The 19,728-nt window shown below is 35.9% G+C and overlaps 3 protein-coding genes and 1 long non-coding RNA gene across 5 annotated transcripts; 2 read left to right on the top strand and 2 right to left on the bottom strand.

The window, feature by feature from the left end:
* Positions 1-282: 282 nt before the first annotated feature.
* On the bottom strand, positions 283-7,188 carry LOC106669233 (arrestin domain-containing protein 2-like). Of its 2 annotated transcripts, XM_014398557.2 has the most exons (7): positions 6,971-7,101; positions 6,757-6,909; positions 3,917-4,128; positions 3,678-3,863; positions 3,431-3,619; positions 1,390-1,535; positions 796-1,278 (listed from the first exon to the last, which is right to left on the bottom strand). In XM_014398557.2, exons 1-7 carry the CDS (start codon positions 7,074-7,076, stop codon positions 1,179-1,181), a joined length of 1,092 nt encoding a protein of 363 aa, XP_014254043.1. In that variant the 5' UTR covers positions 7,077-7,101; the 3' UTR covers positions 796-1,178. The 2 variants fall into 2 exon arrangements, with proteins under 2 accessions (XP_014254044.1, XP_014254043.1); XM_014398558.2 differs by lacking the exon at positions 3,431-3,619 and having other exon boundaries at positions 283-1,278; positions 6,971-7,188.
* LOC106669236 lies at positions 6,456-7,333 on the top strand. Its single transcript, XR_001340905.2, has 2 exons — positions 6,456-6,775; positions 6,839-7,333. It is a non-coding gene; the product is annotated as an uncharacterized LOC106669236 (long non-coding RNA).
* Positions 7,334-9,056: 1,723 nt separating this feature from the next.
* LOC106669262 (tRNA wybutosine-synthesizing protein 3 homolog) lies at positions 9,057-11,029 on the bottom strand. The gene is made up of 4 exons (XM_014398599.2): positions 10,791-11,029; positions 10,567-10,734; positions 10,359-10,499; positions 9,057-10,298 (listed from the first exon to the last, which is right to left on the bottom strand). Exons 1-4 carry the CDS (start codon positions 10,959-10,961, stop codon positions 10,197-10,199), a joined length of 582 nt encoding a protein of 193 aa, XP_014254085.1. The 5' UTR covers positions 10,962-11,029; the 3' UTR covers positions 9,057-10,196.
* Positions 11,030-11,093: 64 nt separating this feature from the next.
* Positions 11,094-19,661, top strand: LOC106669261 (conserved oligomeric Golgi complex subunit 8). Its single transcript, XM_014398598.2, has 10 exons — positions 11,094-11,278; positions 17,318-17,389; positions 17,449-17,573; positions 17,636-17,911; positions 18,125-18,338; positions 18,397-18,554; positions 18,618-18,893; positions 18,952-19,137; positions 19,201-19,365; positions 19,422-19,661. Exons 1-10 carry the CDS (start codon positions 11,221-11,223, stop codon positions 19,605-19,607), a joined length of 1,716 nt encoding a protein of 571 aa, XP_014254084.1. The 5' UTR covers positions 11,094-11,220; the 3' UTR covers positions 19,608-19,661.
* The last annotated feature ends 67 nt before the right edge of the window (positions 19,662-19,728 follow it).

Here is a 19,728-nt window from a genome sequence, read left to right as displayed (position 1 = left end):
TAAATTTACTTAAGAATATCAAATTATTTCATGGTGGTAGGTGGACGCTTTGATTATTAAGGAAGAAAGTATATATTCAGAGATGTACACACACCAATATAAGTTGAAAAAAATTTGTTCATCAAGATCCTATTCTCCCTGGCTTGGTCAGTTGGACGCCATCTTTACATTAAGGATGAACGAGTATATTTTAGATGCATGCATACACACACACACACACACACACACACACACACACACACACACACAAACACAAACACACACACACACACACACAAAAGTCAAAAGTAATTTGGTCACCGATCATTATTGGTGTAAGTGTTAATGTTGCAGGTTTGTTTAGTCAGACGCCATCTTCATTTTTATTTCTCATTAATTCATAATAGAAAATCTATTTAAAAATTCCCAAATCTTTGCATGGTGGTAGATGCTTTGGTTATTAAGGAAGAAAATATATATATTCAGAAATTTACGCACACCAACATAAGTCAAACGAAATTTGGTCATTAAGTGCCTATTCTTCATGGCTTGGTCTGTCAGATGCCATCTTTGGGTTTTTTTCATTTATAATCTACTTAAAACTATCAAATTCTTTCATGGCGATAGGTGGATGCTTTGGTTATTAAGAAAGAAAATATATATTCGTAAATGTGCATACACCGACATAAGTCAAAAGAAATTTCGTCATTGATCATTATTGGTTTAAGTGCCTATTCTCCTTGGTTTGTTCAGCCGGACACCATATTTGGTAGTTTTTTTTTGTTTTTTTTTCATTCATAATAGTAAATCTACTTCAAAATATCAAATTATTTAATGGTGGTAGGTGGACACTTTGGTTATTTAGCAAGAAAATATATATTGGGAGATGTACGCACACCAACATAAGTTGAACAAAATTTGGTCAACAAGTGCCTATTCTCTCTGGCTTGGTCAGTTGGACGCCATCTGTGGTTGATTTTTGTCCACTTAAAAATATAAAATCCTTTGCAAAGTGTTAATGTTGCAGGTTTGTTTAGATGCCATCTTCATTTTTTCCTGGTACTTCATAATATAATCTACAATATTTATTTGTTTTTGTCCACAGGGTTTGTTGAGACCAGGGGGAAAAGGCAATGAAACTTATCCATTATTGATAACAGAATGTTATGCCTTTTGATTGTTTTTAATAATTATATTTTTCATAAATTTGATTGACGTGAACAAGCCGTTACCTTCCCCAAGGGCTTTTTAGCCCTTTCTTGTGCATGCATTTTTTCCATGCTGTTCTTACCAAATGATCTGTAAGAGAGGAGGACAATTTTCACTATTATTACAAACCCCCTCTTTCATATCTAATGCTATTCAAATTTATTTTGCCTTAATTTTTAAATTTAACATGTCAAGACTTACTGCCCTAATTCATTCTTGGTTTGGACCACCTCATCGGTTGATTTGATGTTCTCTAAATACTTTGTACAAGATTCGTCTGGATTGAGGATTATTAAGGGGATTTCGGCGACCAAGTTTTGAACTGGTTCTTTAACAAATGCAGCTACCTGAAAAGAAAGAAAAAATCTGAGTCCAAGATTTAAAACTTCAACTTATAATAATTTTGGATGGGTGTTTTTTTCTTCAATTTCAGCAATTTGGCCCAAATTTGTCAAAATAAAACCGTCCTGAGGAAGACAAAGGACAAATATCTAATAATTTATATCCAGTCTGTATGGTTTTCCTGTCAACCTTGACACCTTTTCATCGGATTTTACCATGATTATCAAAAAGGAACACTTATTATGCAGGATTTTTATCTACTATTCATCATACCGAGGGCAGTTTTAAGATTGATTAAAGATTTTTATGAATATATAAAATTCAACATATTTATAATGTGATGGAAATTCATAATGGAATTCTTTCAAAAAATTCTGGGTGGTGGGTGGACACTTTGGCTATTAAGGGTAAAAATACTTATTCATAGATGCACACATAACAACGAAAGTCAAAAGTAATTTGGACATTGATCATTATTGGTCTAAGTACCTATTCTTCATGATTTGGTCAGTCAAATTTATTTCAATTCTTTGCTAAGTTCAATGATTTTTTCCCCCCGTTATAATAGAAAATCTACTTAAAAATCCCAAAATCTTTTAATGGTGGTAGGTGGATGTTTTTGGGTATTAGGGATGAAAATGTATATTCATAGATGCACACATAACAACGAAAGTCAAAAGTAATTTGGACATTGATCATTATTGGTCTAAGTAACTATTCTTCATGATTTGGTCAGTCAAATATATTTCAATTCTTTGCTAAGTTCAATGATTTTTTCCCCCGTTATAATAGAAAATCTACTTAAAAATCCCAAAATCTTTTAATGGTGGTAGGTGGATGCTTTTGGTATTAGGGATGAAAATGTATATTCATAGATGCACACATAACAACAAAAGTAATTTGGACATTGATCATTATTGGTCTAAGTACCTATTCTTCCTAGTTTAGTCAGTCAAATGACATGACATGATAGATAAAACACTTTTTGTAAAATATATGGTTTTACTCTTTAGTAAAACGAACTTTTACAAAAAATGAATGTAAATAGTCATCGCACCTTCATTATTTCTATGATAAAATGTCACATGTTTCAGTTTTGCCTATCTCTGTCATAAACGAGGTGTGGTTTGATTTCCAGCTTTGCCCTTGGAGTTTTACAACCCCTCACCCACATGGTCAAAGCTAGGGTTTGTAATGATTAAAAGAAGTCAATGAAAATTATGTTTTTCAAATAAAACTAGCAACATATGGTCTCACAATAAGCCGTTAGACTTTCAATTTCCACACCCTGTTTATAACCTAGCCAACATTGCTCCTGTCAGGCCAAACTACCAAGAATAGAAGGACCTCAAGATATCTTTCAGAGAAGTTTTTATCCATAAAGTTTAAAAAAAAAAATAGGCTAAAATACGATGTCCTACAGTCCAATATGCCAAACAGCAGAACGGAAAAACAAAGTGTGTCAGCATAGTGGATGTGCAGAGTGAAACCGAACATCCATGAATGTACTTCCATATAATTAGATTGTAACTTTCTCCTGGATGCCTGATGGCGATCCAAATTTAAATCAAGTTCGTTCACTAAGGAATCAGGAAAAGGCCTATTTTACCTATTTTAACCTGAAAAATTCAAAGATTAAAGAATGGGTTGTTCGAGTGTTCTTTTTACACTAATAAATTCATTCCAATAGATTAAAATAAATGCAACATTTGATAGAAATATAGAAGTCTGGTCGCATTCACTCCCCCAGGGTACTCAAAATTCCTCGGGGTGGGGTTGAACCAAATCCATTCTTGCTAGTAAATTACTTTACCATTGCTTATCAATTACCCCAGAAAACTCGAAATTACACTGAAAGGGGTTAATTCAACAGTAAACAATAAAAAATGATTTTGCTCACTTTTAAAACAAAAACAATACTAATTATGGAACAATTATCAATGTTGATAAGCGGTGTTCCAGGAATGGCTAATTTTACTGAATACGATTTTGTCGCGTCTGGCCCAACTCCATCCAGTTCTATCCCTACAAGAACTATAGAATCAACTATTGAGTTATTTCTTGGCTGTTGTGCCACCCACTCAGTTCTCTGAAATAAAGAGTTCGATAAATAAACTGAAATTTTAATCCTTTTGGCCGCAGGGTACCTTTTCTATTTTACAATCGATCTTTTCCACGTTTGAGGTGCTCGAGTTGTCCATGTCTATAATCACCGGGATAGTTTCGCTGAGATTGAAGAACTTCTGCGGTATGCTAACTTGCAAGGAGAGGTTGCCGGAACGGAGGCAACTACAGCGTCGGATCGTTTTCTGCACGTCTTTCTTCACCGGAGCCTTAAACGTCAAAAATCTGTTTTAATCCAAAATCATTGACTCAACATACATACTTTTGTTGTCATAAGTTCTTCTTTGGGAGCGCGCGGCATGATGATGGTAATAGGCGATGTCGCTTCGTGCTCTGTCTTCCCCGGAATGTCGATGAAGGCGGAAATGCTGTACCTGACATATCCTCTTCCACCTTCGAAAGACGACGGCAAATGGAGTGGCACTGATACTTTAAATTTGAAAACATTTTCTCCAGATGGAAAATAAACTCTTCCTAGAATTTCAATGATTCAACAATTATTTAAACGTAAACTTTGTATCAATGGGAATTGATGAATGCCCACTTCTGGCTCAAAAAGGAAAAATTTTTTAATAGGAATACAAAACGGCTCGTTTTCTTGTCTTTTCTAATTCAAGCCTTTAATTTAACCTTCAAGCACTTAGGAAGAAGAAAAGTTTAGTAGTTTAGACCAAGGTTGGAAGTAAAGATGTGGTGGGAAATATCCAAATCAATCAGAAAAGGGATCCAAATCCCTAACTTCTGTTAATGATAAGTAATTTGACTTTGTTTCCACTGATTTGTTTAATGATGATCACAAAATATACCAATGACCTAAATATATAACCAAAATAATCAGTCCAAAAGTTAAGAATACAAAAAGGTGTTTTTTCAAGGTTATGCTAATGGTATACTGGACCCCAGGATATGGAGCAGTTGAATAAAAATAAAATTAGCCTTGGAAGAAAAGGGGTTGCTACACTGCTCAGAGGACCCAAACTCGCTATCAATAAGTAAACCAAGAAGTATTTTTTTAATTATCTATCAGAGGATGGCAACGACCTGGAGAGAAATCCAAATCGGACCAAAAGATAAGAATACAGAAAGGTGCCTTTATGAAAGGTTTTGCTAATGGCATACTGAACCCCAGAGGATGTAGCAGTTGAGTAATAAAAGAAAAGCTCCCTTGCAATAAATGGAGCTGCTACATGGCTCTCTGGAACCCTGAATTATAAGTAAACCAAGAAGTGTTTTCTAATGATCCACCTGTGCATGGAGATATACCAATTACCTGGGGGGATATCCAAAAGGTAAGTATTCAATTTTTTTTTTTAAATAAATTCTCCTAATGCTATGCAGGACCTAAAGACATGCTTTACTATGCTTACTGCACCCAAACCCTCTGGTATTTGTAAAACAATGTTTTTCTCCAATGGTCTAAAATCGAACAACTACCAAACCTATGAGAATTCTCAATACTCTTTTACACACATGGGATTTAGTCAACTTCTTGCACCCGACAGCTGCACTGAGAGGCCGATACCATACTGAACACCTACGAGGAAGGGAAAGCCTAGGAACTCTTTGACAGTGTCTCTGAGGATTTTTTTCAGAAAATACCAGGGAATCTCCAATTCTTAAGCAGGGTTTCTACTGTACACAAGTCACTTGTGAAACTTGTCTCATATTGTGGAGACTTAGTCGGGACTGCGAAACTTTTAGCCGAGGATGTTTCAGGGTGAGCCGACCAGCTGTTTTTTTTTTAGTGTGCATCATTGTTTCACGTTTGTTTGTTTCCCTTTGTGTAGACACACTTGTCTCGAGTGTGAGATTGAAATGAGTTTGTCTTATCCAAATGTATCAAGGCTACCGACATTTGTGGGATGCTAAAGATAAAACTCATAATAAATAAAAATAATAAAATTCAACTCAACTTCTTTTTCTTTTTTACATGAAGTATTGTCATGACAGCAAATGATGATGCAGCAGTTTGAGTAGTTATAAACAGCAAGCTTGTCTTGGGCAACTGATGGCTCACCTTGTTTCACCTCTTGAAAATGGTTAACCCGAGATAGCATTTCGTGAGTAATTCTTGTGTTTAGTTGCATGAGTGATTTTTCTGTGCAGTGGAAACCCAGCTTTAGGCTATTGAATCTGGAGTCCCACAAGGTGGAGTGTTAAGCCCATTTCTTTAACTTGTCTACGACTTTGAACTTGTGACCAACAATTCTCAACCTTATCAAAAATACCTTTATTAACATTGGATGGTAATACCAATTGGATGAAAAGCTAACACGGGCTAACTCTTATAAATAAAAAATTGTAAAAAATAAGCGACAGAACAGGTTCATCAAAAACCTTCTGGACGGCTGGTCATCCAAGAAATTGGCAACTAAAAATCTGCTCTAACCTTCGCCCAAATTGGCAAAACCTTATGAACCAACAGTACAATCTCACCCGCAGAGTGTGCAAACAACCCGAAATAAAATCTTAAGAATGATATACTGCACCGAGTTATTACCATTTTAATCAAAGAGGCCTATAAGAAGGTCCACATTGCTGTAAGCCACCATATGCCATGAGCAGCTGCAAATAGACTACTTAAATTTTACACAGACACACTGAAGATGACTACTGACACTTCTTACTGACAACCAAGCAAGGATAGACCAAAATGATTAGTACTGACCAAATTTCAGCGATAAGATAAATCCTGCATAAAATTATTGCATAGACATTTTAAATAAAACAAAAGCCTGCTTAATGTATTGTTTTATACATTTAACTAATAGTTATAATTTTTTTAAAATTTCAAGCACTTCTATGATGGCTTTTAAGTATTAAACGATTACTTTGCAAGTTTAATAAGCCAATAATTAATAATAGTAGCCAGGTGTATAATAAACAATCTAACTAAAAAAGTCATGTGTTGCCTTGTTTAAGGTCATTTTTCATTTTAAAATTATAGTTTTTCTTTAAAGTTTACGAGTGTTGCGAATTTGAACATGAAAAGAAGACGAAAACCAGGGACTGGAAATATTTGTCTTACAATTTATGATAGCCAGTTAACATTTTTACATCGATGAGGCCTAAACTATTGAAAAAAATGAAAGCAGAACGAACCAGTCGAATGTCCCACGAGGTAAAATTTACTTGTCAAGTATGTTTCTTCTGAGCTGTACTTCACGAATTTAAATTTCCTCAGAAGACCTAGCTTTGTTTTGTACGGTTCGATCCAGCTGAGTTTAGCCAGCCCTTCGAGTTTCACTACAAGCCCTGAAATGTTAAAAGTCTCAAGTAAGAAACCGAAAAATGGGCCAATGATGTCAAAACTTAACTCTGGCGTAGTGCGGCTTGTCCAGGTCGATTTTCACATTTCCAGTGATTTCTGAGCCAGCTATGAAGGAATCTGTTTCGCAGTCTAGAACAATTCTGACTGACATATCAAGGGGCGATTTTGTCGATGCATTGAGAAGAGGAATCCAAGACGAAACTATGGACGGGTTTAGAATGAAAGGCCTCTCAAAAAATCACATAAACCCTCCATTTTCCTGCATGTTTAGAACTAATCATATGACAAAATCTAACTTTTTTTATAGTAAATTACATAAACAGATCAAAGCGGATGATTTTTGCAAAGCTGTTAAAACATGGGAAGATCCAGAAAATTTTAACAAATAAATTATAATACCAGATGAAAGTTGGCACAATTTTTATTTTATTCTTACATTTAAATAATATAGAAGAAATAGGAATTGTATAACCTGGAACAAAACAAGAAATTAAGTTGAATTTTGATTGTTAACGAGCATTTTGGTCTGCCTATCCTCGCTGGGTTGGTCTTGGTAGGCGGGACAGGCCATCCAAGCGAGGATAGGCAGACCAAAACAATCGATAACAACCAAAATTAATTAGACAAGAGCTCAAAGGTTGCACAATAAAATAACATTTTAATGGTATTTTGGGGTGATTTTATATTCATAGGAAATATGCATTGGGCTAAGTTTGATTAGGAATAGTTAGGATTAGGTTTAGGGATGAGTTAGTGGTAGGATAATGATTTGGTTAGTTTAGGGTTCAGGATAGGTTACTTATCCATGATTCAATGTTTTTACTTAAAATGAAAATTTGTGAGTGCTAAGTACAAGGTTTCAACTTTAATCTCTCACTCAGACCAACCTCTCATTTCCTTACATTCACTTTATCTGTTTAAAATCACTTCACTTTCACAATCACTAGTGGCTGAATCACACATAGCACATGAAGCAAAGCGTTCTCCACTCATGACCATCTGATTGCCACAGGCCAAAATTTGGCATTCATCTGTGATGAGAACATCCCCCCATTGTTCAAATGTCCAAACGAGTTGCTGATTTGGGAAGACGTTTTTCCACTCGATTAGTAAGAACCTGATGTGGGAACCCTTTTAAAAAAGATGGTTCCTACTCACATTAAGTTGTTTCGCAACTTGCGCAAGTGCAACTTAATGTGAGTAGGAACCATCTTTTTTAAAAAGGATTGAACTCCACACTCACCCCATCATTTATAATTTCTACCTGATGTGGGACGTCTAGAGACTAGTCTATTATCAAGAAAACTTTTAATGACTCTTTTAGAGCTAACCTTTACACATATCTTTTTAGTTATCAAGGAAGCCGATAAATGATGATTCCACGTTGTGAAAGAGCAATAAAACAATCATCTCTAGCCATCATAAATCACGTCAACCAATTTTCTCACCCTAAACTGGTATCATTGTGGATGGTAGAGCACAGCACAGCCAGAATTTAGGCTATGAAATAGATGGCATGTCTATCATTGGCCAAGCATCCCCCAGGAGAGTCTTCTAGACTTAAAATCATGCTTTTAGGAAGAAAAAAGTGAATTTTTACTAAAATTATTGTTTCAAATAAAAATAAAAAAATCAATTAATTCACTTGACAAGTTGTCTCTGGAAAAGATGAAATTGAATGGATTTTCTTTATTTTTAATCTAAAGAGTGTGACAGGATTAGTTACACTTTATAGAGGAAAATGACAATTTTATTAAAGTTGTGTTTATGTTTTAAGTCAAATATTAATATTTATTTCAATTAGTCATGGTAGCTCAAGTGGTTAGAGCAGCGGCGTATTGAACCGGTTCAAATTCCGCTCGAGACACTTTTTCATCTTGACCCAGACTGTGGTGAGCGGCAGAGAGTTGAGGTGCTTAGAGTGAGTAGTGAGCTACTCTAGGCGCGTCAAGCCTTTGGCTAGGGTGTCAGGCTGCCTGACACTAATTCTCCTGGGGTTGGTTTAGGAAAAAAAAAGGACAACAATTTGGATACATTCCAGGCCCTTTATTTAATTAGGGTTTAAATGAGGTGATTCATTAAATAATCCCCGACATTTTCTATCACTTATAATCTAAATAAAAAGACCATCTTACTTCTCTATTTTATTCCTATTGAACAATTCACAACGTAATTCTAAATAATTAACCAATTTAGTGGTTTATTAGGTCCCAATTCTTTCTCATAATTTACACACCCTAATTCTTGAATAATTTCTATCCCTACTTATAAATTAAATAAATGCTTTAATATATAAATAAATTTCCAAAGAATCTCTGGTCCCATCGTGAGTCGGCTTATTCCTTGAGGAACTTATTACTCAAATTACTCGCCTCGAAATCGCCCCGTTTTCCAATTCTCCCACCAACTGATTGACAAACCTTGTGCTTACAGAACTGGAATGCCGGTTTGTCCTACTGACTTCTGGCCGATTCCAACTGCCTTTTCTCTGCGCCGGCTTTCCTGACTGACTCCTAGTTCTTTTGGGATCGTATTTAAGCCAATCAGTTGGGGAGGAGGTGGGGGACCCTCCTAAGGGTCAAGCTTAGGAAATACTGTTTTGATTCCTGATGACCCGATTGCCCTTTTTCTTACCCAGGTTGTTGAGCTTTTCCGGGTGAATCCGGACATTAGCTGATCCTAGGGGGATTGAGCAATAAGGCCACGTATCAGGACAACAGTAAATATTTCCGTGCCGATTGCCCAGGATCAACCCATCTTTCTAATCGTAAACACTCAGGTGTTATTATTTCGCCGACTTTGTTTAGCTGTGACTGTGGTTTTCGTGAAAGACTAGATCGACTCCCATGATTCGAGGACATTTCCGATGACCCAACTTTACACAATATGCTTTCCCAACAATTAGCTGGAATATCCTTCCTTCCCATCGTAATATTTGCAATGAATTTAACTCCTAATAAAATCTGTTTAAGATTCCTTTCAGGAATCTTCACAAAGACCTTAGTTAGAAAGAATAATTAATTGAAATAATTAATATGGTCAATTATGACTGTTAAACATGTAAGGATGGATATCTCAAGCGATATTTACACCTAGTTATTAGGTAAAATAAATATATACAAATGTCTTGTTTTTTTGTTTTTGAATGTATTACTTAATAGCAATGTTTAGTCTATATTGTAAATGGTAATTAAAAAATAATGTCCCCCAACCAAGAGGAGTATAAGTTGATGCTTATTATCAACTTAGTTCCCTGAATGAAAAGAGTGGCTCAAGTGTTGAAAAACTCTATCAGTGCTGCTTCAAAGTTTTTAAACTGTTTTAAATTTTTATCCATCTTCTTGTTGCACTCGCTTCCGAGAAATTTAAGATACTGTAATAATAAAGAAAACATTTTACAAGCAAAAATTAATTTTTGTCCCTAGACGGTTACTTCGAGGCTGACGAGCAATCCCCCTGAGTTCGATATCGGCACCTCCACGTTCAACGTGCTTCTGACGCCGAGTGTGATCTTTCCGTTGGCTCCGAGCACGATGCCAGAATTTCTGTATCCGCAGTTCAAAGCGCAAGAAAGCTGTAAATGTACTTCGGTAATTTTTAACTTTTGACATATTTCATAATGAAAAATAAAAGAAACATACAAGGGATTTGGCGTTTTCAAGACTTTGACACCCGACATGCAAGATAAAAGGTTCAAACTTGACGACAAGGTCATTTATTGAATTTTCAGAACATTTGTTGAGAAATTCATCATCGTCGACTTCACCGTGTGTGGTGTAAATCCACCGGCAGCCTTTCTTTAATTCGCTCTAAAAGAAAACTTAATTAAATGTTTTTAATTTAATTTTTATTATTATTTAATTACCTGCGAGACGACTATAGTCCTTCCTGAACATGAACTCAAAGTGACATAAGATTTTTGACAATTGATCAACTCAACAAGGTCAACAATTGCACTGTCGATTTGACCCTTTTTACTGAAATCTTTCCCTTTTAAAACCTGTTTTTTGAAATTTAAAAATTCCTTGTCGTTCATTGTTTCAGGTCAATTATTGACCCAAAGTGAAGCCTGATGATAGAAGACACACGTGTCATGACATATCATGATGATTATAACCTCGGTGCAACCGTCTAGGCAACGTTATCTTTTTTAATTTATTTTGGTTGTTTTTGTTCTTTTAAAAGGAAAATAATTGTTTATATAAAAAAATAATGATTCTCCAGTAAATAAATAACTGTGGTTTATCAAAGTATAATCAATAATTATTGGTGCTATTTGAAAATTATTAACTAACATGGATATTGGATGTAGCATGGATATACTCAAGTTAATCTTTCCCGATGGAATCCCAGGTAAATATAATTTAAATACTATTTTTTTTAAAAACTAACGAACATTCCTGTCTTATATGATCAGATCTTCCAGTGATTGACCATGATAGAAACATGAAAGAAAATCAATTATTTTTAAAGGAATTTCACCACTTTTTACTCAACTCTGCTGAATTGTTTAGAATTTAGGCCTTTTTTTGCATTGGACTTTTAAACTTAGCAGGTGACAAGATTTCTCTGCTTATTAAAGGCAGAGTCGGCAAGATTCAGGTTTAACGTTGCGGTCAGGTCCAGTGAAGAATCTTATGATTTTACTCGATACTATCCGAGCGAGATCTTTTTTTGTTGTAAAACCGTTTTAAACCAAGACACAAGTTCACAGAAATCACACAGACATATTGAAGATGGCAAAATTCTGAAATGCATTAGGCATACCAACATAGCGAGGATAGGCCAGCCAAAATGATCCGTAATGACCAAACTGCAGTTATAATTTAAGAGACTCAATTTCACAGAAATCACAGTGACATGCTGAGTGGCAAACTGCTGAAACCTGTTTGACAGACCAACAAAGCGAGGATAGGCCAGCCAAAATGATCTGTAACGACCAAACTGCAGTTATAATTTAAGAGGCTCAACTTCACAGAAATCACACAGACGTACTGAAGGTGGCAAACTGCTGTAACCTGTTTGACAGGCCAATACAGCGAGGATAGGCTGGCCAAAATGATCTGTAACAACCAAATTGCAGTTATAATTTAAGAGACCCAACTTCACAGAAATCACACAGACATACTGAATCCTTTTTAAAATGATAGAGTAAGTTGTTTTTGCAACGATCCAGATTTTGAGCTTTTAGCTCATCATCAGATTGAAGGATTTCTGCAACCATGTTTCTCGACATGAATTGCATAAGTTAATGAAAAGTGTGAATTGCACATTCATGTAGAAATCCTTCAACCTGATGATGAGCTAAAAGCTCGAAATCCGGATCGTTGCAAAACAACTTACTGTGAGTAGGAACTGTTGTTTTAAAAAGGATTGAACCCGCATTCATTCCATCATTCATCATTTCTATTAACAGACATACTGAAAGTGGTAAAATGCTGAAACGAATTTGGCAGACCAACAAAATGAGGGTAGGCATGCCAAAATGATCTGTAATGACCAAATTACAGTTGTAATAAGGGAGACTCGACTGCAAGAAATCACCGGACTAATTGAAGATGCCAAAATGCTGAAACACGTTTGGCAGGCCATTAAAACAATAGGCAGGTCAAAATGGTCTTTGAAGACCAAATTACATTCATAGAGAGCATCCTTAAAAGTTCAGAGAAGGAGCGGTCCTCCAGGAAAGATGAGACCCGACCCAGTAGAAGCTCATCGCCAAAAGCTTTAAATTTATCCAACTAGATAAATCACCCCAATATTTCCAAATATTTAATGCCATGCTCAGGGCCACTTATTTTCCCTTCAAGTGGAAGCTTGCCCACATAGTGATGATCCCCAAGCCACAAAAGGACAAATCAAATCCGGAAAATTATCGGCCAATAAGTTTACTTAGCATTGTTGCTAAAACTTTTGAACGGCTAATTCTTCCGACCCTCATGAAATACCTGAAGCCACTGATCCCAGATCATCAATTTGGTTTCCGAGAAGGACACTCCTGCCCACAACAGCTCCAGAGGAATTGACATCCTCGATGCCTCCGGACATAAAAAAGTCACGCTGGGGTTATTTCTTGATACAGAGAAAGCTTCGACAGAGTATGGCATATAGGACTATTAGCAAAAATAAAAGTCAGCCTACCGGACACCTACTATTGACTTATTCTTTCCTACCTGTCGGAAAGAACTTTCTGTGTCAAAGTATAGGATGGCATTTCTGACCCAAAGCCCGTATTTTCTAGTGTCCCACAAGGCAGCATTGTGGGGCCTCTCCTCTATTTGGTGAGCGTGAGTGATCTCTCATCCCAAATCCCAGGAACAGTCAAGACAGCACTTTTTGCTGATGATGTGGCTATATTGAGCACAGGGGAAACCAGCACAGAGGTACAACAGACCCTGCAACAAGTCTCTGAATGGGCGGATAAGTGGAAAGTCAAGCTAAACCCAGATAAATCAAAATTAGTCCAGTTCACTTATCTGAAAAAAGCCAATGAACAACAACTGGTACTAATAAGAATATCAGTGAATCGAACACAAAATATCTGGGTGTTACTCTTGACCGGAGGCTGACTTGGCATCAACACATAAGCGATGTGCTAAAGAGATCACGATGCAGACTAATTTACCTCAAACCACTACTTAAGAGCCCAACTATCAGTCTGAGCAACAAAAGACTAATATATATGTCCCTCATTCGACCCATATGGCTATATGGCTCTGGTGTTTGGGCCTCAGCGTTGAACAGCCAAATTAAGAGAATCCAGACATTTCAAAACAGGGCCTTACGAATTTTAACTGGAGCCCCCTGGTATGTGCGAAATACCACAAAGCACCGAGACCTGGACATTCCTCTAGTGGACCATGCACTGAGAGACAGCTACCGGAAGATGTTTAGCAAGTTCCAGTCCCACCCAAACACAGAAATCCAAGGAATACCGGACCACCTACCTCCTGCACGTTCACACCGCAGACTCAAGTGCAAGCGACACACCGATATGATAACTAACTATAATTAACTGTGATAAACTGTGATTAAATTAGATTAAATCATGTATAAATGGGGGGAGCTGCTGAGCTTTAAGATCCAAGGACTGTTTGATGCCATTAAACATTATGCCACAACTATAAGGTACTATGTACAAAAGTTTAAATAAAGTTGTATAGATGTAAAAAAAAAAAATCTATGAACCAGTTCAAAGACTTTGAATAGGATAGGAAATGGAATGTACTTAGAAATTATTCCTCAGAGAATTCAGTAGCAAATCTTTATAATTAAGTTTGTAGTTGTTGATCGGACAATCTGGATGAAGAAACGGGCCTAAACAAGCAAGAAAGCTAATCAGCAACTAAAGAGTACATTGGCAATTTCCCTTTGATTTCATGATTATTTTGCAAAAATATCAGCGTAATTTTATACATAACAGTTTCTTTTGCTTAGTTTGCTATGAGAGCTGTAAAAATAGGTTATTCTTGAATACTTATTAATACTTAAAAGATTGAAAATTGTCTAAATCTGAGCTTTATATAGATTCAGCCATTGCAAAATAGCTTCAAAACAGTGTAATTGTTTTGTCATAAACTATAATCACACATAATAAATAATTAAATTTTAAAAAATCAATCAACTGAAACGCATTAACAAAGCTGTGTCCTGTAAGAAATGTTAATGGCACGAATCCACCAAAGCGGAACCCAAAAATAAGAATATGGATGACTTAGTGGCCTGTAACGATCACGAGGAAGGAAAGTAGCCCTACTTGACAACATTAACATGCAATGGACAATGTTTCATAATGCGCTTACCTTATTTCTGTTGTAATGCAAGACCCACAATCAGAATATACAAGGTCGCCCTGTTATGTAGAATTTCCTGATTACCTCGTGTTTCCAATCTTGGAACCTGCAGACTGACCAAAAGTCTAATCTTTTAAAATTGTGAAATAAAACTGCCTAAATATCTTGATGGTAAAAGCTAGGCTTTAAATTATTTAAAAAAGCCTTATAGTTGTAAATTTCATTTAAAAGTAAAAAAAAATTGATGAAACATTTAGATATTTAATTATTGAATTTGTCAGTTGGAAATATTTGTCTCTGATTACAATTTATTAAGTGGATATCAAGCAGGTGGAAACTCCACCTTTGGTCATCTTATTTATCTAATTAACTTTATACTGCTTTTTTTGTTTATTTTAAATCAGCTTTTGACAGAATATATTTAAGTATTAATCTATTCCTGAAGCTTTATAATTAGGAGATAATAATGGATGCTGCGATAGATTTGAATTTTTTAAATTTCAGAAGGTACAGGGGCAGGAGTAGATAGATAGATATACTTTATTTACAAAATGAAAAAAATTAGAGTTAAAAATAAAAAACACAGTATGGCATGGTATTAAAACCGTCAGCCAGAGTTCGGAGTGCATTACTATCCCAAGAATATGCATAATTATATAATTATAAGAAAAGGAGAATTTAAAATATCAACTTCAGAGGTGACAATTATTTACAGGATTTTCAAATTACAAGGTTGAATTGCGATAAACTTTGAAAATAATAAAAATGACACTTCAAAGAACAAAAGGATTCCAACTTACAAAGGGTCCCCCATAGGCAAACAGAATTCGCATTTAGAAGCCCACAAACTAGAAATTATATGTATTAAGACAAACAAAACAAAACAAAAGACAAACAAAAAAGAAACAAAATAAGGCAAACAGAATATTAATTCCCTACATTCCAATGTATTCATATCTGTAAAACCAGGCTTTCTGAGCAAAATCAACAAGACCCCGGCAATCGGAGCTGTTCAGAAGGGCTATGAGCTCTTCCCTCGTCAGAAAACCCTTACCCACATACAGATACCTCAATTCGTTCAGGACCAAGCATCTAGCGAGAAAATGAAATACATCCTCACGATCACCTGAGTTACAGAGAGAGCACACTGCAGTGGCAGGAGTACTCCCAACCCAAGGCCTGAAATTCAGGAACAACAACTCCTACTGGGGCAGGAGTATTTGGACCTGGAACCAAATACTCAGAACCCATGGGAAAATACACCAGTACTGATATTCAAGCAATCGAAAGATGTACCCAACTCAAGTACCCAACTCAACCTGAATAAAGGGTACAAAAACTAGAACATAACTATTATGTCAGATAGCCAAGCAGCCATCAAAGCACTAAGCTCAAATATCATTAGTTCAAGGATGGTGCTGAACTGCAAAACCAAACTAAACATATTAGGTACGCAGAACAAAGTCAGCCTCTGCTGGGGCCCAGGACATATGGGAGGAGAAGGCAACGAAGAAGCGGACACCTTTGCAAGAAAAGGGCATGACATACCGCTGATAGGAGCTCGAGCTCTTACGTGGCATAGGAATCCACGCTATTAATGAGTATCTCAGACAGAAGGACAGAAAGAAAATGAAGGAACTATGGAATTCACTCATTGGACATAAACAATCCAAGAATCTCCTAACCAATTTTTGAAGAAAAGAAATCACAAAATATGGGGAAGCAGGAACAGGATTCCTAACAGGTCACTGCAAGTTAAATGGACCCTTAAAGATGGGAATAATCACAGACGGCACATGCAGATTCTGCAAAGAAGCCTAGGAAACACCAACATATAACAAACAGTGATGCTACACTTGACCGAAGGAGGAGGTGCTTTGGGACGTACAATGTGACCATAGAAGAGCTTCAACTACTGAAACCGGGCCTATTAATCAAGTTTCTTGATGAAATAGGACTCACTGATGTGCTTTAGGCAGTGTACGGGGGATACAATAGCTCTTAAAGGGCGTAGTATCCTATACCCTGAAAATTACATCTATCTATCTATCTATGCATGCTGATGTCACTCTAACCTTTGCAAATTAATATTACAAACATACTGAACCGGCACTGATTTTGTATGCGTTCAAACTTTTCCAATCATCTCAATAATTATATTGATCAAATTAGTCGCATATAAATCAATAACTCTAGGGGTGGAGTCATTCGCCAACATTCACATTATTTTGTTCTTCCTGGCTTTCCTGCTCTCTGATTTCTGGACTCACTCGGTCTCAGTACCTTCTGTGACTATTTAAATCTCGACTCTTCACGTCAGATTTTACTGATCTTGTCCTGGCTTCATGACTCAATTTATTGGTGTTTCTACTCGATTTGCTCCTCTCTGACTAGGCAAACGGATTGCTTCTGGCATAATTTTTTAAACTGTGAGAGTCTTGTTTATTTAAATGGATTAATCCAAGCCTTAATGGCATTAATTGATATTTTTATGCCATAATAAGCAAATATGCATAATTATTGTCAAATAAAAACTAACAATCGAGAAGCTTATAATCATAAATTTATACTTTTGATAAATGAAGAAAATTATTTTCAGATTCTTGGGTGGATAATCCAACTTTTACCAATCACTTAAACAAACTGGGACAATATAATTTAGAAAAGCTTAGTAAGTGTTGATTAGTTAATTAGTTTAAATAAAGCTAATACAGTCAATTTTTATTACAGGCAAAGAATTGGATCATTTAAGCATAGAGAAAGCCGGAATTTTAAACCAGACGCAAGATTTGGCGTTCTCAAATTACAAAACTTTTATCCAAACTGCAGAATGTTCAAGAGAACTTTTTCAACAAGTTAATAACTAATAAATAAAAATAAAAAATTATAAATTTGTTTTTAATGGATTTCCGTTTAGTTCCAGAAAACAGAAAGTTCGTTAGATTCGCTACTTGAAGGGGTGCCTAAATTTGTGAACGAATGTGAAGAGTTTATGAAAAAATGCGGGGAAATAAAGGTGAAAAGGCAAGTCAACAGTATCAGCCTTTTGAAGCACGGCTCGATACTGCAGCTGCTCGAAGTCCCCCAGCTCATGGACACCGTAGTACAGGAAGGCCTGTACGATGACGCCCTAAGACTCGCCTCTTTCGTACGAAGGATAGCCAAAACCCATCAAAACATTCCTGTCATTCAGGCAAGTCAAGTTATATTTTATCAATTTTTTATTTTTGACTTAAGACGGTGTTTTTAAGAATATGTAGAGATTAGTGACCGTTAATCGATAGTTATTCAGATATCGTGAGATGCAGTCGGGGGTTTTTAAGAATGATTTTACCAAGTTTTCGGCTCTTTATTGCCATCCTCAGGCAAAAAAATACATCTTAAATTTTATAAGTTTTTTTTGTAGAGTTTGCTCATTGAAATAGAACAATGTTGGATCGGATTAATGGAAAAGTTAATTATGGAACTTCACTCGGAACTGCAGCTCCCGAGGTGCCTGCAAGTCGTCGGCGTCTTGAGACGAATGGGCATTTTAAGCGAATTGGATCTCAGGCTTAAATTTTTACAGGCTAGAGATTCTTGGTTTAGTTCCGTTCTCAAACAGATCAACAAAGAAGAACGTAATAAATTAAATAATAATATAATTCGTTGAGGAAATTAATTTTTAATTATTTTTAGCGCAACATCTCAACAAAATAATAGACGTGTATAGGACACATATGTTTAATATTATAACTCAATATACAGTTGTATTCCCTGAACAGGAAAACTCCCTGACAACCAATACTCAACATTTTAATGATTATTCAATACTCCAAGAATGGATAAATAATAAGGTTTCGAATATTGAAAACTTAAAATGCCAAAATTCAATTTTATAAATTCAAAAATAACTTCAGGTCAATGAGTTTGTGGCTGTGTTAGAAAAAGAGTTATCTTCGTGCAATGACGCCGTGGGATGTTTAGAACAAGTGATGTATTTTGGCCAGTCGCTCGGCCGCGTCGGTTCAGACCTACGAGCCCTTGTCGCACCCGTTTTCGTAAAAAGGCTTACGCAAGCTCTCATCTCTCAGATCCAAGAAGCGACTTTACAATTCACATGCGATATGAACAAATTTTCTTTAGAAAGCTCGTTAAACAAAGTGCAAACTTTACCGCAATTAAACGAGCCACAGGTAAAAGTCGAATAGATTTAATGATTATTTTTAAAAATTAATTTTATATTTATTGCAGAGCGATGTATCTCCTCCTTTAGATCTGAGCCTTTACTATCCTCTTGGGCGTTACGCCAATAGTTTGGCATCTTGCTTTAACCAATTAAAATTGTGTGCTCCTCTTTGCATTGCTCAGCCATTTACGAGGTTACTCGAACAAGCATTAACTACTGTCGCTACGACTATTGCTCAGTTTTATAGAAGGGCAGGTTTTTTTTTTTTTTTTTAATTAATTGATAAATTTGATCTTATTTTTATTATTTTTTAGGAACAACAAGCAATGACGAAAGAGGAAATGGACTTGCTTTCAAAAATGGTCGTTTGCTTCAACGAATGTTTTGTGCCTTATGTTCAAAGATGCCTCCATTTATTGTTTTCCCCCGTCGAAATTGCCACGTTCTTGTCTGTTCCGGTTTACAAGCTCCAGGAACAGGTAAACAGAACGCCAAAACGCAAAAGGCATGATTTATTAAACCGATTCGTTTTCAGAAACTGACATTTTTCGATATGGATCATATATCGGCGCCGATCAATCATCTCCTCCCTGTTACTAAAATAGACATAGCGGCGATTGTCATGAATCAGAAAAAAGAGGACGCGGCGAAGATTGATAGCAAGTCAGAATCAATAGCAGAAGATGAAAATCAAACAGATAAAGAAATAAAAGTATCATAACAAAAAAACAAAAAAATACTTAAGAAATAACTGTGATTTTTTAAATCCAATCATTGTTTTGCATCTGTGTATTTGTAAATATACGTACATTATATATTTTTTATTTCTTTCTTTCTTTTTT

This window comes from Cimex lectularius, unplaced genomic scaffold (assembly GCF_000648675.2).
Source record: "Cimex lectularius strain Harlan isolate CLEC.00 unplaced genomic scaffold, Clec_2.1 scaffold216, whole genome shotgun sequence".
Classification (NCBI taxonomy): domain Eukaryota; kingdom Metazoa; phylum Arthropoda; class Insecta; order Hemiptera; family Cimicidae; genus Cimex; species Cimex lectularius.
This window is presented reverse-complemented; position numbering and strand designations above follow the sequence as displayed.

Bases quoted from the DNA above. Each gene is read 5' to 3' on its own strand.
- LOC106669233 (XM_014398557.2), bottom strand. From the start codon at position 7,076: ATGTCAGTCAGAATTGTTCTAGACTGCGAAACAGATTCCTTCATAGCT. The intron at 3,620-3,677 runs GTACCCTGCGGC...TCTTTATTTCAG, and splicing joins TCGATTGTAAAATAGAAAAG to AGAACTGAGTGGGTGGCACA. The intron at 1,536-3,430 runs GTGAGCAAAATC...CTTTCTTTTCAG, and splicing joins GTATTGTTTTTGTTTTAAAA to GTAGCTGCATTTGTTAAAGA.
- LOC106669262 (XM_014398599.2), bottom strand. From the start codon at position 10,961: ATGAACGACAAGGAATTTTTAAATTTCAAAAAACAGGTTTTAAAAGGG. The intron at 10,735-10,790 runs GTAATTAAATAA...GTTTTCTTTTAG, and splicing joins GGACTATAGTCGTCTCGCAG to AGCGAATTAAAGAAAGGCTG. The intron at 10,500-10,566 runs GTATGTTTCTTT...GTACATTTACAG, and splicing joins TTGAAAACGCCAAATCCCTT to CTTTCTTGCGCTTTGAACTG.
- LOC106669261 (XM_014398598.2), top strand. From the start codon at position 11,221: ATGGATATTGGATGTAGCATGGATATACTCAAGTTAATCTTTCCCGAT. The intron at 18,894-18,951 runs GTAAAAGTCGAA...TATTTATTGCAG, and splicing joins CGCAATTAAACGAGCCACAG to AGCGATGTATCTCCTCCTTT. The intron at 19,366-19,421 runs GTAAACAGAACG...ATTCGTTTTCAG, and splicing joins TTTACAAGCTCCAGGAACAG to AAACTGACATTTTTCGATAT.